The 15,034-nt window shown below is 34.1% G+C and overlaps 1 protein-coding gene across 1 annotated transcript in view; it reads left to right on the forward strand.

Annotated features, from left to right (window-relative positions):
- Positions 1-15,034, forward strand: part of LRP1B (LDL receptor related protein 1B) — a 1,918,909-nt gene that overhangs the window by 1,195,010 nt on the left and 708,865 nt on the right. Inside the window, exons 19-20 of the mRNA XM_047084146.1 lie at positions 10,360-10,440; positions 11,564-11,731. Of these exons, the coding sequence (XP_046940102.1) occupies positions 10,360-10,440; positions 11,564-11,731 (249 nt within the window). The remainder of the gene's footprint in view (positions 1-10,359; positions 10,441-11,563; positions 11,732-15,034) is intronic.

The raw sequence follows: 15,034 nt of genomic DNA on the forward strand, positions 1-15,034 counted from the left end.
AACTGTTTTTCCTCCTCAAATCATTCCACGAAAACTGTATTTTCCAAGCTCAACAGGAAAAAAATAATGTGGGTAATGCATTTCCATTTGCCTCTCATGTTACCATCATTGTGGTCTTTCTCCTTGAAATACTTCTCTTGTCTTCAGTGACAAGATATTTCTTGGTTTCCCTCCTACATATTTTCTGGTTCCTCTGTCTATGCCTAACTCTGAAATATTCTTTCAGTATTTTCTTTGATCGAGGGAGTTGATTTCTTTGTAGGAAATTCTCATTTTTATTTTATTTTATTTTATTTTATTTATTTTATTTTATTGTTTCTTTTGAGTGGGAGGAGAATAGCTTTTTCACTCTCGATTCAATACTGCAAATAATTTATAGGTTACTTTAGTTTTCATAAATTTCTTCTTGGCATCCTAATATATCACTACAGTGTTTCTATACATGAATTTAGTTTTACTTATCTCGAGTTAAATTGTGGTTCCTTAATCTAAAGTCAGGTCTTTCATAAATTCTGGGAAATTCCAAGAAATCATCTTTTTGATTATTACCTATCCCCATTTTCTCTTTCATGTTTTTGGACTATGAATTTAATATTTTCTCTTTTTAATCTATTCTCCATGATTCTGTATTTATTACAAATTATTTTTTATCTTTAAACTGCAACATTGGATATTTCTTTTGATATGTCTTCTAGTTTAGTAATTCTTCAAACATACTAATTTATAATTTAATCACTCCTTAAAGTTTATAATTTCAACACTGGTTTTGATTTCTAAATGCCCTATTTGGTTCCTTTTCAAGTCTGCCTGTTTTTCCTCTGGTTGTATGTATGGTTGTTTTAACTTTATTTATTTTGAGAGAGAGAGAGAGAGAGAGAGAGAGCGAGCGAGCACAAGCAGGGGAGGGCAGAGAGAGAGAGGGAAAGAAAAAGTATCCCAAGCAGGCTCTACATAATCAGTGCGGAGCCCTACCTAGGGCTTGAACTCACAAATGGCAAGATCATGACCTGAGCCAAAACCAAGTGTCAGACACTTAACTGACTGAGCCACCCAGGTGCCCCATTAGGGTGTTTTTTTTTTTTTAAGCATGCTTTTGTTTTATCTTTATCTTTATTTTATTGTTTATTTTATTTTATTTATTTATTTTTTATTTATTTTTTTTTTGAGAGAGAAAATGCACAAGCAGGACAGGGGCAGAGACAGAGAAGGGGGGGCAGGGGACAGAGAATCCAAAGCGTGCTCCTCCCTGATAGCAGTGAGCCCAAGGTGGAGCTTGAACTCACAAACCTTAAGATCATGACCTGAGCTGAAGTCCGAGGCTCAACCAATTGTGCCACTCAGGCAGGCACCCTTTGCCTTTATTTTTTAAATATGTTTTGACTTCCTTATTTTATAGTGTTTATTATATTTTAGTCTATAGTCTCTGTCATATACCTGTTATGAGACTGAAGCACTATCTACTGTGCTAATGAGGCATTTAGATACTTTTTAAATATCTGAAGATCTTATGGATTTAATTCTGCCATTTTTTGGATCTGCTAAATTTCCACTCACCAGATACATATTTTTTCTTTTGCTTGCTTGTTAGCTCTACTTCTTTCCTCCCTCCCTTCCTTATTTCCTCCTCCCTCCCTGCTTTTCCACTTTCTTCCTTCGTTCCTTCACCCCTTTTTTAATGTAATTTTTTGAGCCTGTCTTCTATGTTTTTTGGCCCTGTGAAAGTCTTATGAGGCCTGTCTTGAGGCCACAGCTTTCCTGAACAACCTATTGTCTGAAATATTGTATGCCCTGAATTCATCTTTACTTTGATTTTTTTTTTTAAATTGAGGTTTTTTGAACTATAGAAAGTAGAGCTTATGATACAGTTTCACATCTATAAATTTTGGGATATATATATATACACATACACACACATATACATACACATATATATATTTTTTCCATTCACAATCCAGGCTGAGACCTCTCTTCATAATGTGAAGGGATATTATCTCTTCCAACCTTCCACTGAGGGTTTAGCCTCTGAGGGTCCTGGGTCTATGCTCAGATCCACACCTTAAGAGCAACTAAGAAATTATCATCTGTTTAGTGTTGATATTAAAACCCAAACATCTAGATTACTGATCCAGCATTCTTCTACTGCCTTTGTGGACAAAATCAGTCTCTCTCTCTCTCTCTCTCTCTCTCTCTCTCTCACTCTCACACACACACACACACACACACACACACGCATGCCTACACATATTCACAAAGCTATGGAAACTCAATAACCTAGTTTTCAGTTCTCTTTTCACTTCTCAACTCTGGAAATTTGTATTATTTTCTTGCATATGCACTATGTATTAAAATGTTTGGTTATTACTTTTGCATTTTTCATTTGTCTTCCTCATTGCCAGAAGTGTTCTATATGTCTTTCTAGCTCCTCTGTTAATTTCATTCATACATTCCCTGGATGGATGTTCCATTTGACCTCTAAGGGTCTCTTATATCAGTAGTGATTATTTCTAAATCTATCACACCAGCCAATTTGTAGCTCCTAAAATTTCACTACATCTATCTTACACATTACTGCAGCTATTTTGAAAATTTTAGTTTTTTAAACATTTTATCTACTCTGACTTCTGGGCCTTCAGGAATGCTGTCTTTCTAGAATATTCTAAAACATCCCTTCCCCTCCTGTTCTCCTGATTTGATGTCAACATATTATTCATATTGGCTTGTATATAACTTCCTCTGGTGTGCAATAGCTGAGAGTAGTTTTGATGCTTCTGTTCTGGGTTGCAATAACCCTTGTGTTGCTTATATCATAGCATTTATCAGAGATTTATTGAAGTCACTTGTTTAATTATACTACAAATATTTTCTTACTAGATTGTAAGCATGCTTAGAAATGAAAATGGTGAACTTTGTATTCCCAGTATTTAGCACTATTTTATTCATTCATTTATTCTAGGTGATGTATCACTAAGACCTAGATCTCTGTCTTGTATAAAGCTCCCAATATTTTGAATGATTAAAACTTTTGAAACAGTTTTCTACTCTTTTACAGAGGAAACACTTGAGACCAGAGATGTTAAGTAACTATCCCCAATTATATATTAATTAGTGAGAAAATCAGGATTTTAATCCAGGTTTGCCTGCCTACAAACTCTGTTCTTTATATAGGACTTATGTGATGTATAAAATGAGGTTTTATGTAACAACAAAGAAAGAGCAGCAAAATGAAGATTATTTGTGGTACAATGTTTTCTTATGGTTTTCACCAAAGTATATTTACTTTATTGGATCTTTTGAAGTCTGTCCTAAGTAAGTACCAATTCTAAAGAGCCATAGCTAGTATCATTATCAAGAAATGTTATATATTTTCCCAGAGGATATAGTCCTATAATCTATATAATTTTAAAAAGCACTATTTTCCCATAACCACATTTAATTATACCTTAGAATAGTTAATAATCAGAATTAAAATGTAAGTGGAAGGCATAAACGACAGAAAGAAGAATTACAATTTTCATCCTTCCCCAAATTTTTCTGCACTATGATGTTTTAATAAGTATGGGTATGATCAGCATGGTATGGGGAAAAATAATATATTTTGGAAGCAGTCAGACCAGTATCCAGATTTTACTCTGATACTTGCTGGTTATGCAGTATATCCTCAGGCAATTTACGTTGTTTTCTTTTACAATTCAGGTTGGCTATAAAAATTTCAGGGCTGTTGTGAAGAGTATAGGTAATGTGTATACATAGCTAGCTTAATATCTCATACTTAATAAATAATAACGTGTAATGTGCATTGTATCATCTCCTTCAGGTTTAGACAACACTTTCCTATCCCTGGACTTCTATAATATTCTTAACTTGTCATTTATTTTAATTTGGATCCTGTATACATTTTCCACATGATGGTCACCTTTATATACATGTAGAATGTGGACTACATACTCTAAAACAAACCTATGATAGCTTTACTTTGAGAGTTCAATAATTAGTTAATTAGAATTATTCATTTTGAGACCAAAAAGGAGAAATAAGTAGAAAGATTCCTAGAGATAGGAAAGAAACAAATTGGATCTGAAAACTACCTCTAAGCTTTGTATACTGGATAAATAGAAGTACCATACCAACGATGATTACCCTTGAGAGAGAGAGAAAATTGTTGCCATTTACATAATAGCATACATATAACCTGGCAATAAATTTTAAGTGAAAGATATAATAGATAAATTGAGCACACCACCTGCAACAATAGAAGATTTCTTAACAGTCCATTACTCCACATTAAACATTCTATGAGGTTGAAGTAACTACAGAAATAAAATATAGTTTTCTTTAGTGTAATTTTAATATGAAAAAATGTAAGCCACTTCCATTTATATATTTTTTTCTCTTTGTCAGAGTTAATCAGGTAATCTTTCCAAGTGTCTTGCAATCTGTGTCTCATGGAAGATCCACAGTCAAAGGATATTTATATAAAGTCAAGAAAGAAAAGATTGTGTTTAACATTTAACTCTTTGTCAAATATAAGAATTCATGCTGGTATTTTAAAAAGAACAAGTACCTAGAAACAGACTGAAATATTCAGATACTCTTTTTAACTTTTAAATTAATGCTAATAGAGAAGAACAGAGAAAATGTTAAATTTAATTTAAGTAGCTTTTGTTTTATTTTTTAGGAGAAGATGTATATTGTTGTCAGAACTCATTTATCTGTCACTATTAGATACTGGTGATAACATACTAAGAAATTATGGATACATTATTTTCCAACATTAGTGAAAAATGAAGTGTCCTATATTATACTTAAATTTTTGGTGGAACTCCTAAAATGTGTTGCACATTTGACTGCATTAAGTGGAGAAAATCCAAAGATAATTTAACGTTTTAAATGTATTCTTATATTTTTTTTCTGAAATTCAGTTATTATCTTTTATTGGAATACTGTGATAATCCCAGGAGTTATTTGGGAGATATGCCCCATTTTTATGCTAATAAAATGCTTTCAGGGTGTTGTGCACTTGCAGAGGATGTTTCTTCTGACTTCTTGACCTTTAGGATTTAAAGGACCTGAGAGATCAAGTTACAAACCTGACATCTGTCACCAGAGAGGCATTGTGACTTATTCTAGGTCACAGTGCTTTATCAAGGAAACATAAATGAAACATTAGTAATTTCACTCCCTTATATGTGTCCCTTCAATTAATATCTCTGTTCTTTGTAGTGATTTGCCCTATCCTTTCTTCTAGTCCTCATTTTTTTAAAACTTTATATAATTTGCCTCTTGTCCTATACTAAATCAGACAATGTGGTTACCAAGAGAAATAATGTAACTATTATGTAAAAAAATAAATCAGAAATGAGATACAACTATCTAAGTACATATATTCATCATGTGCACGTATGTATGTTGTATTCACTGTGGTCAGGTATATGACTTATTTTCTTAGAGACTGAAGGTATACCGGGTTTTAGATTATTTTATTTATTTTGAAAGTTTTTACCCTTTAGAAGCTAACGTCCATATTTGGGGCACGAAGGGGACTGGATTTTAGACTCAGAATCTGAGAGGTAGAATCCTAAAGGTCACTTGGAAAACTTACTGAACAATGAAGTATTGCCAAATTTCAGATTCTCCAAATGCTTGGGGTGTTTTATCACTTTCCTGGTTAAATGTGTGATTCTGTTTAATACTTTCCTAAATTTATAGAAGAGAGATTAAAAAATGTGAAGTAACCTGTTATAGATTCAACAAGATTTGATGTTATTTTTCAAAACTAGATCTCATCGTATCTTAGAATCTGCATTTTGACTTTATTCATTTTAACCATAACTTACACTGATGTTTGGTTTAAAGTCACTATTCATATCTACTGTACATCTTCTAAACATTAAACATTTATGCAAAGAAGGAAACATATTTTGGACAACATTCCTGTTGATTCTTGAAACGTAAACACATAAGTTTTCATTATCTTGTCAGGTAACAAGAGAAAACTCTGTTAGAAGTATTGATTAAAGGATGCCTTGGGCATTTTCACTTCTTTTGAGCACTTCCCCTTATATGTCAGAAAATTTGTTGAGTCACATCATGGATAGCTTTTGATACAGTCTTTTCTCTCTTCATATCAGTGATTGCCTCCTTTTTACTGCTGTCTTTGAATAATGTTTAGGCTCTGATCACATTTTGGGGTTTAAAAAATTAAATTTATTCTAAAATTTGTATCTTGAAGCATGTCTTTGGTAATCATAAAATTTAATGGAGGTTCGTTCAGTTTTAGAATAATTTTGATTCATATTCCAATACCTCACATGTGTATACTCAAATGTAACCACACAAAGAAATAGCTTTTTAAGAAGCGAAAAGCAGGTAATCATTGCCATATCAACCAGATCTGGTATGAGCCCACCACTTTCCCTACATGTTATTTATGAAGTAATATCAATTTATGTTGTCATTTGGGTAAATTACCAGTAGTAAAGATGGCTGTCACTTGTAGTCTGCTCACTGGTTGCTACTGCTGGTCAGTCTGCCTGATTCTCTTTTCCCAGCTCAGCTACACACTAGAGAGAATTCTCATGGGCTCCAAAGTTGACTTACTGTTTCACCATTTTAAGAGTGAGGATGAATATTTTAGCCTCCAATGTAATTTGAAATATTATTGAAAAGATACGGCACAGGATATGTCTTTGACACTATCATGCAAAATTAATTTGCTCACATTTTACTATTCTAGCTAGTTGTGACTTGCCAAAAACTATACATCAATATACACTTTTAACTTAACAATTTCATAGTTTTTAATAAAGGAAAAAATGCAAATCATTCTATAAAAGTTCTAGCAGTGCCATTAAAAATTCTTACTTTCTGACAATACCATCACGCATGTGATTCACTGGTTAAAATAGTATGAAAGTGCTCAGTAACATAATTTTGGGTATTCTGTAAAGTCCTAACTCTTAGGGATGATCCAGAATAGGCCTGCAGGGGACCTTTGGGAAACATAACTGTTAGGCCCAAGTCCCATAAGAAGAACAGGTCCAATATGAGGTCTGATTGTAACTGCTATTCAAACCTTCTTATCAGTAGTGCAGTGCAGGGAACTGCTGTCCCCAGGAAGAGAGCATGATGGATGAGAGCATCCTTTCCAATAGGCGAGAGGGCCTAAAGATTGAGGGCAAGGGCATGGAGCAAACTGCCCATGTGTGAGCCCCATGACTCAGCCTTCAGGCTACCTGGGATTGGTACTTAAAATATTAAAAGATTTTTTGTATTCCAAGATTTTATTTAAATCCAAGTTAGTAGTAGAAGTTATTGATTCATCACTTACATATAAAACCCAGTGTTCATTACAGGTACCCTCCTTAATGCCCATCACCCATTTTAAAAGAAAAATGAAGGATAGACCTAAAGATGCATGACCAAAATCAGTAGGTAAATCTTGCATGTTCTTCTCTATAAAAAATAAATTAAATATTGATAGTGTTATAGAATTTAAAGTTAAAAAACTTTAGTTTTTAATTTTTTTAAAGTTTAATTATTATTGAGAGAGACAGCACAAGCTGGGGAGAGGCAGAGAGAGACAGAATACGAAGCAGGATCCAAGTCTGAGCTGTCAGCACAGAGCCTGATGTGGGGCCTGAACCCACAGACCATGAGATCATGACCTGAGCTGAAAGCAGACATTTAACTTACTGAGCCACCCAAGCTCCCCCAAAGTTAAAAAAAACTTTAAATTATTGCTAACAGACACATGAAAAGTTGTTCAGTATCACTCATCATCAGGGAAATACAAATCAAGAGTACAATGAAATACCACCTCATACCTGTCAGACTGATTCAAATTAACAACACAGGAAACAACAGATGTTGGCGAGGATGCAGAGAAAGGGAACCCCCACTCTTGGTGGGAACACAAAATGGTACAGCCACTGTGGAAAACAGTATGCAGGCTTCTCAAACATTAAATAGAACTACTCTAAGACCCAGCAATTGCACTACTAGGTATTTACCCAAAGGATACAAAAATACAGGTTCGAAAGGGTATATGTACCCTGATGTTTATAGCAGCATTATCAATAATAGCTAAATTATAGAAAGAGCCCAAATGTCCATCGACTGGTGAATAAAGAAGTTGTGGTATATATACACAATAAAATATTACTCAGGTATAAAAGAGAATGAAATCTTGCCATTTGTAATGACGTGGATGGAGCTAGAGTGTATTAGACTAAGCTAAATAAGTTAGAGAAAGACAAATACCATATGGTTTCATTCATATGTGGAATTTAAGAAAGAAAACAGGCAAACATAGGGGAAGGGACAAAAAAGAAAAAGGGAGGCAAACCATAAGAGACTCTTAACCATAGATAACAAACTGAGGGTCCTCAGGGGGAGGTGGGCAAGGGATGGGTTAAATGGGTGATGGATAATAAGGAGACCACTTGCTGTAATGAGCACTGGGTGTTATATGTAAGTGATGAATCACTAAATTCTACTCTTGAAACCAATACTACACTGTATGTTAACTAGAATTTAAATAAAAACTTGAAACAATAAAAAATGATAGTGTTATAGAATTTAAAGATAAAAAAACTTTAAATGATTGAAATCTCCAACATTGTAAAATTATGCAGTAGTGACTAGTATGGAAACCAAATGCTAAAACTGTGGAAGTATTTAAAGACACATTTCTAATAAATACAAGGAAGTCTGCCATACATAATGAAACAATTTATGAGAAATACTTAAACTTCAAGTTGAATACATCTATATACTAAAAACATAGGTATAGTAAAAGCAGCTTAAGTACATTCATGGATAGTAAATGAAAATAATATAGGAAATTGGTGATGGAATAAAGAATGGAGGGAGAGTTTGATGAAGTGAACTCTAAAGTCCTGTTTTTTTATTAAGGAAATAATGGCCAGTTTTAGGCAAGCGTAACTTTTCAGAGTTTATTTTCTTACGGCTAAAATGATTGGATATAGTCAGTGTTTTGTTTTAAGCTAGGAAAGATATTGTTATTATTCATATATTTTCCTCTAAATAGTATTCAAAACTCCAAAAAAAACTATAGATAAATATTTGTGTATTTAAATAAGAGGTTAATAATTTGGCTGAAGAAGTTTGGACAGCCAAACACTAGCCTGCTCAGCCATCTTGGTAGCCTTGAGACAGAGCCTGCAGAGTACAAGTTGAAAATATTTATGGTCTCCCTCCCACCAAATATAGACTATGATTGTAAGCCACTTGTTTTAAGGAGAAGAGCAGCCATTTGCTACAAAATGGCTTTGTCTCCAGCTGTCAAAAGAACAATATAAAAGAATGTGGGGCACAGATCTATCTCCATGTGGCAATTTCTTTGTATCAGTGAACTGATGGAGGGTTTTTTTTTTCTTCTTTTTCTATTTTTTGATGTCTGTTAAATGAGCTCTTGTGGGTGATGGTTTTATAATTCCATGAATATTGTGCTGAGAGCTAAAATACCTGGTATTAAGCACATTATGTAAACTATGTGAATTGCTTTCACCATAAATGAAAGTCTTTTTCCTGGCAATTGTATTCTTTGATTACTACTACCTTTTGCCTTTTCTTTTCTTTTTCCAATCAGTCTAGATTATTTTCTTTTCTTTTTCCAATCAGTCTAGATTATCTGATCATTTTATGATACTTTGCTGAATTGACTACTCCTTTGAATTAGCAAGTTACCTCTTTTTAGAATCTTTTTCTATGCTAATTCTATGTTTGTCTATGTTTAAATTTTTTGTTATAGATATTTAGGGGTTAGGAAAAGAGGTCTTTGGATTTAATAGAGTAAAATTTCATTTTGAATTCTAATTCTTTACTGTTGTCGATTTTCAGAGAATTCTTGTGTTTTGTGTTTTTGTTTTTGTTTTTACCTTAGAACTCACTCCTCGAAACATTTATAACTGTATGATACCCATGAACTGATTTTATTGAGATGTTTTGTTTGTTTGTTTTTACTTTCACTTTTTGATGTTGACATCTCTAAAAGGCAAACTTAGATCTTACTTTCCTACTTGGTTCTCTGTATTCAGAAAAGGCCTTTCTGTTTAAAGTATACACGCATTACTTTGCGTATAATTAATACACACGGTCTTTCACCAAATGATTCTCCTTGCCTTTCAGTCCCTGTACAGTATTCATTTAAAAAATATTAAAAGTATGGGTGTCCTATGTCCTCAGGAAGTTTATGTCACTATATTTGTATACTGCTTCCTCTGTGCCTTTTGTCGAAGACAGGGGTGGAGTTCTGGTCCCATTAGCAAATGAGATACAATTTAAGCCAAGCATAGTCAGTAACATCTTACCTATTGAATGTTTTTATACCTTTCCTAGAATTTCCAACTTGTGAGCCACTAACTCAATTTATATGCAAAAGTGGAAGATGCATTAGCAGCAAATGGCACTGCGACTCTGGCAAGTACTACTGTTCACTGTATTGCACTGATTTGATTGGGGGCCTGACTGTTGGTGAGACATAGTTCATAAGAGAAGCTTGCAGAGCCAACAAAATGGCTAAGACAAGTGGTAAGAGGGCACCTGGCACTTCAGCGGGGATTAGCATTAAGAGTAATGGAGGTCAACATCTGTCCCATGGGGCAATGAAGAGATTTGTGTTCAGACATTATGCTGGACATCGTCTAATTCGACAGATGTGAAGTAAAGGGGATAATTGAGGAAATGACCTGGACAATTTGAGTTCCCCAAAGCATTTATGTAAAGTGCTCTGTACTCTCAGGACAGAGGAGTTTATAAATTATTATGGAATTATCCAAATGGTCTCATTCCTGCCACCTTGCTATTTATGTACAAATGATGTTTTTTTTTTTCTTATACTCAATTGTATCCCTATGCTGAATTATACCGAACACAGGTAAATGAATTATGTATAAATCATACATTCTCAGCCACTGATTTCAATTTAATCTATTTCCACTTCACATTTCTCTCACCTCCCTCCTGCAATGGTTGTTAATAAAGAATATAAATCATTGCTAATGATAGTGACAATTTCCCAGTATAAATACACACTTATCAGTTAGTAGGGGAAGGGGAGTACGTAGTCACTCTTCATGTTGGAGAATGGAGAAGAAAGGTCTGAATTAAAGATACGGTTATACACTGTGGGGTGTAGAGAGATTGTGGGTCTGAACAGTTTTCCACAATAATTATATCACCAGCTGTATCATTTCATGAAATTCCTGCACTCATCATTGTCCTCTCATTTTATAATTATTTCATGTCGCATAGATTTGTTGTCAATGGTTAGTCATTTCTGAGTGAAATGGAAATTAAATTTTAAAATCCAAGTCAAGGATTTCTTTTTTCCTCTTTGGTTAGTAGTTGATGTGAAAGCACAAGGGAAGCAATGTCAAAATGAAAATAGTTCCCCCACTGTCCATGGGAAAGTTGATCATTGATTCCTTTATCAAAAACAAAAGAATGCTCTATGTACAAAAAAGAAACGTTAGAGATTTTGGAAGAAAAATTTTCTTCCTGGGTCAGTTTTCACTCCCTTGATGTTGGTGCTTCTTTCCAGATGATGACTGTGGGGACGGCAGTGATGAAGTTGGCTGTGTTCACTCTTGCTTTGATAATCAGTTCAGGTGTTCCAATGGCAGATGTATCCCAGGCCATTGGGCCTGTGATGGTGACAATGACTGTGGAGACTTCAGTGATGAAGCCCAAACCAATTGTACCAGAGAAGGTCAGTAATTTTGTGACTCTATGAACTATCATTTTAATATATATATTTGAATATTTCAGAATGGATATTATATTTTACTCAGCAGTTAAAAACATATATATTTGGAACAGTGTAAAATAATTTACAGATCACTTTCACTCTTTTATTTCTCTGGTTTCTCATTTTAATACCTCCTTGTACTCCGATACCTTCTGTGGTTTTGCTTCCTACTTTCATTAGATGCTTTAGTTACTACTACTTTAATCCTCTCCAACTTCTAAATTGCCAAACCCCAAACCCATCCCCAAGGAAAACAAACAAGCAAACTAAACAAAGAAACAAGAAAGGCATAATTTTTATTTTATTTGAACACCAAATTTGTTTCCTTAAGGCTTGAAATAACCTCCTATTGATTGTTGATTCATTCCAACTGAATAACTCCTAGAATGCAAGCTGCAAGAAGGAAACTGTGACAACGGGTCGCAGCATATCCATGGGCAGCCATACCCTGTCATTTGCATGCATTACTTTGCAAAATTTGATCATCCATAGGGCATGTTAACAAATTAGAAATCATGTTGGAAATATCATAGGAAAAAATCATTAGGCTGCCAAACATTCATACAATCAGTAACATTTTTTTTTAAGTATAAGTTTTCTTTCTGCTTAAGAATTTGGAAGAATTTGTCATTCACTCATTCATTTATTCTACTGATATTTATTGAAGACTTTCTATGTGCCAGTCACTGTGCTTGTAGAAAAAGATAGATAAAAGGATAAAGAAATGTGGTCCCCATTCAGCATTTAAAATCTAGCAGGCAAGCAGAGAATAAAGTGATCTATTTAATGAGTTGGGTATTGGAGTGGGAGGCATATATTGAATGATAATAAGAAAGGAATCATTTTCAAAGTGTTTTCAAGGGCATATATTTGTCTTCTGCAACATTTAATAACTTAGAAAATTTCTATAGTTTTTTTCCTCTGATGTGATTCCTTTTGTCATTTTTGTTTGTTTGTTTCCTGTCTGTGTCCCTCCCTCCCTCTCCTCTTTCCCTTTTTCTTTCTCATTCCCTTTCTCATTCTCTCTCTCCCCCACCCCTTTCTTTATCTATATCTCATTCTTTTGTCAGTTTCTCTCTTATTTCAGTTGGTCCACTAATACATATGAACTAGAGCTTTTTTCATCAACAACCTTGCATGGAAACAGAAATGCTGTAAAAAAATACTTTTTTTCCGTTTTTTCTTTCTATATTGGAAGCATTCATCTGGGGTGTGGTTGGTATGTCATTACTAAGTTACACTATGAATATAAACTGCATTTCCCCCCACCTCACAGATGTCTTTATAGGCTCCTCATGAGGTGTACATCTGTGGCCTGCTGGCACTGCCCCCAATATGCTGTGAAAGATAAATTTCCCCAAAGTTAATTTACTTTCATCTCAGAAGTGAGATCCTATCCCTCTTTTCTATGTTTATTTGTCCCTAAATTAAAATAATTATTGCACATTAAGAAGTTTTTGAGAGATTGCTTTAGCTTCATGAGTATCCAGAGTAAGTGATACACAACCCTCTGTAGCCTCACTAGGTAGTTTCTCAGGTTTGGAGTATAATAGAATCGGTGACTATTGAATGTTAATGACCTTCACTTCTAGAGCACCTCACTTTCACTTATATATTACTCTAAAGAATATACTGTCAATGTGAACATCATGCATTTCTTATATGATTATGGTAATACACTAAGGAAATGATCCAGAGAATCTACATGATTCTTGGACATGTTTCAAACACAGAATGAGAAGAACATCCTGAACTAATTTATATTTATCAGATTATAAATTCCGTAATCAAATATTCCACTTGGTGAATACAAGTTGCAGGAACTGAAGAAAGGGAACAGTCTAGGATGACTTTGCTATAAGACAGAGTATTTCAGAGGACATTTACATATTTTTATCCATCATTATTTTATATATTCTGATACAGAAGTTGTAAAATAATCATGGCACATAGAATTGTTAAAGCTGATCAGGAAAGTCATTTTGCACATGCAGGTTTTGTGAGACCATTGCCAAGGTAAAGTAGAAATTTGATGCAATTAGTCATATAATTTAGTCTCAAAACCTGCTGTGGAAGAAAGAGCAGGGGATTCTGGCTTGAGTCTCAAGACTGGCTGTCAAAACTGATCAAATCCACCGTATAATTGCTCAGCACTTTGCTGTACATTGCCTGGGTTAAAAGAGCATATGGTGTAGTTTCTCTCAACTTAAATTGATTTCAAAAGGGCAAAAACACTCTTGAATTAACTTTTAATTGTAAAGAAGCAGAAGAAACCAGGAAATGGAACATTCCATATATAACCCCCATATTTAGAAAATTTCTGCATTTATGTTCAATGCATATTCTCTCTGAGGAATTTCTATAGTGATGATCATTTTTTTCATCATTAGTATGATTAATATATGGGGAAAGTATTAATTGCTAATCCCTTTCTAGATTATACTTCTCTCCTTCCCCCTCATGTTGTGATGGTCTTTCCTCTCACTTCCAAGCTCACATACTAGGCACACAATGTGCAATATCTTTGAAAAGCACTGTACACACACACACAAACACACACACACACACACACACACAGGGTCTACGAGCAAGAGTAGAATAGAAAGACAATCCATAGCAGACTGATTTCCTTCCTTTGTCTCATTGCCTGTTTATCATTAATTTAGCTCTGATTTGTTTTTGGTTGTGACAGCTTTGGTTGGTACATATTTCTATAGTGAACCATTAGTAAAGCTACTGGGTGTATAGTTTTTTTTTTTCCAAGTGGAGGAATAGTTTGTTTTTCAAGTGGAAGAATTTGGTAGAAGGGAACACCCTCTAGAGCCTTAGGTCTGGCCATTTAATAAGTATCAAAAGGTTTTGTAAAGAAATGTTTTTACCTGTAAAAACATCAAGAATAAAGTTAAAATGAGACTTTGGTCTTTTCTTACAAGTGTTTAGCTCTCTGGATATCATGTAAAAAAAAAAACAGGGGAAGAGAGAGAGACAGACAGATTCGGGACAAATGCATCTATAAAATACCAAATGTATCAATTAATCTTATCTCATTGTTGACAGTTTAATTCATTTGAATTATGTATGCTTTCATTCTTCTACTCTTAAGGGGAATAGTCACAACCATATTTCCCCCAAGGAATAAAGCATTTCTAAAGTAAACATATGCATTTTTGGGGGGTATCTTTAGACAGCTATTCATCAGGTCAATTTCCATTCATAAATTGTTGTAAAAATTTATACCGAATAATTTCGGCATGGATTTGATGG

This window comes from Lynx rufus, unplaced genomic scaffold, assembly GCF_022079265.1.
Source record: "Lynx rufus isolate CCGP_SWC_20201006 ecotype Redwood Valley unplaced genomic scaffold, mLynRuf1.p SCAF_2, whole genome shotgun sequence".
Classification (NCBI taxonomy): Eukaryota; Metazoa; Chordata; class Mammalia; order Carnivora; family Felidae; genus Lynx; species Lynx rufus.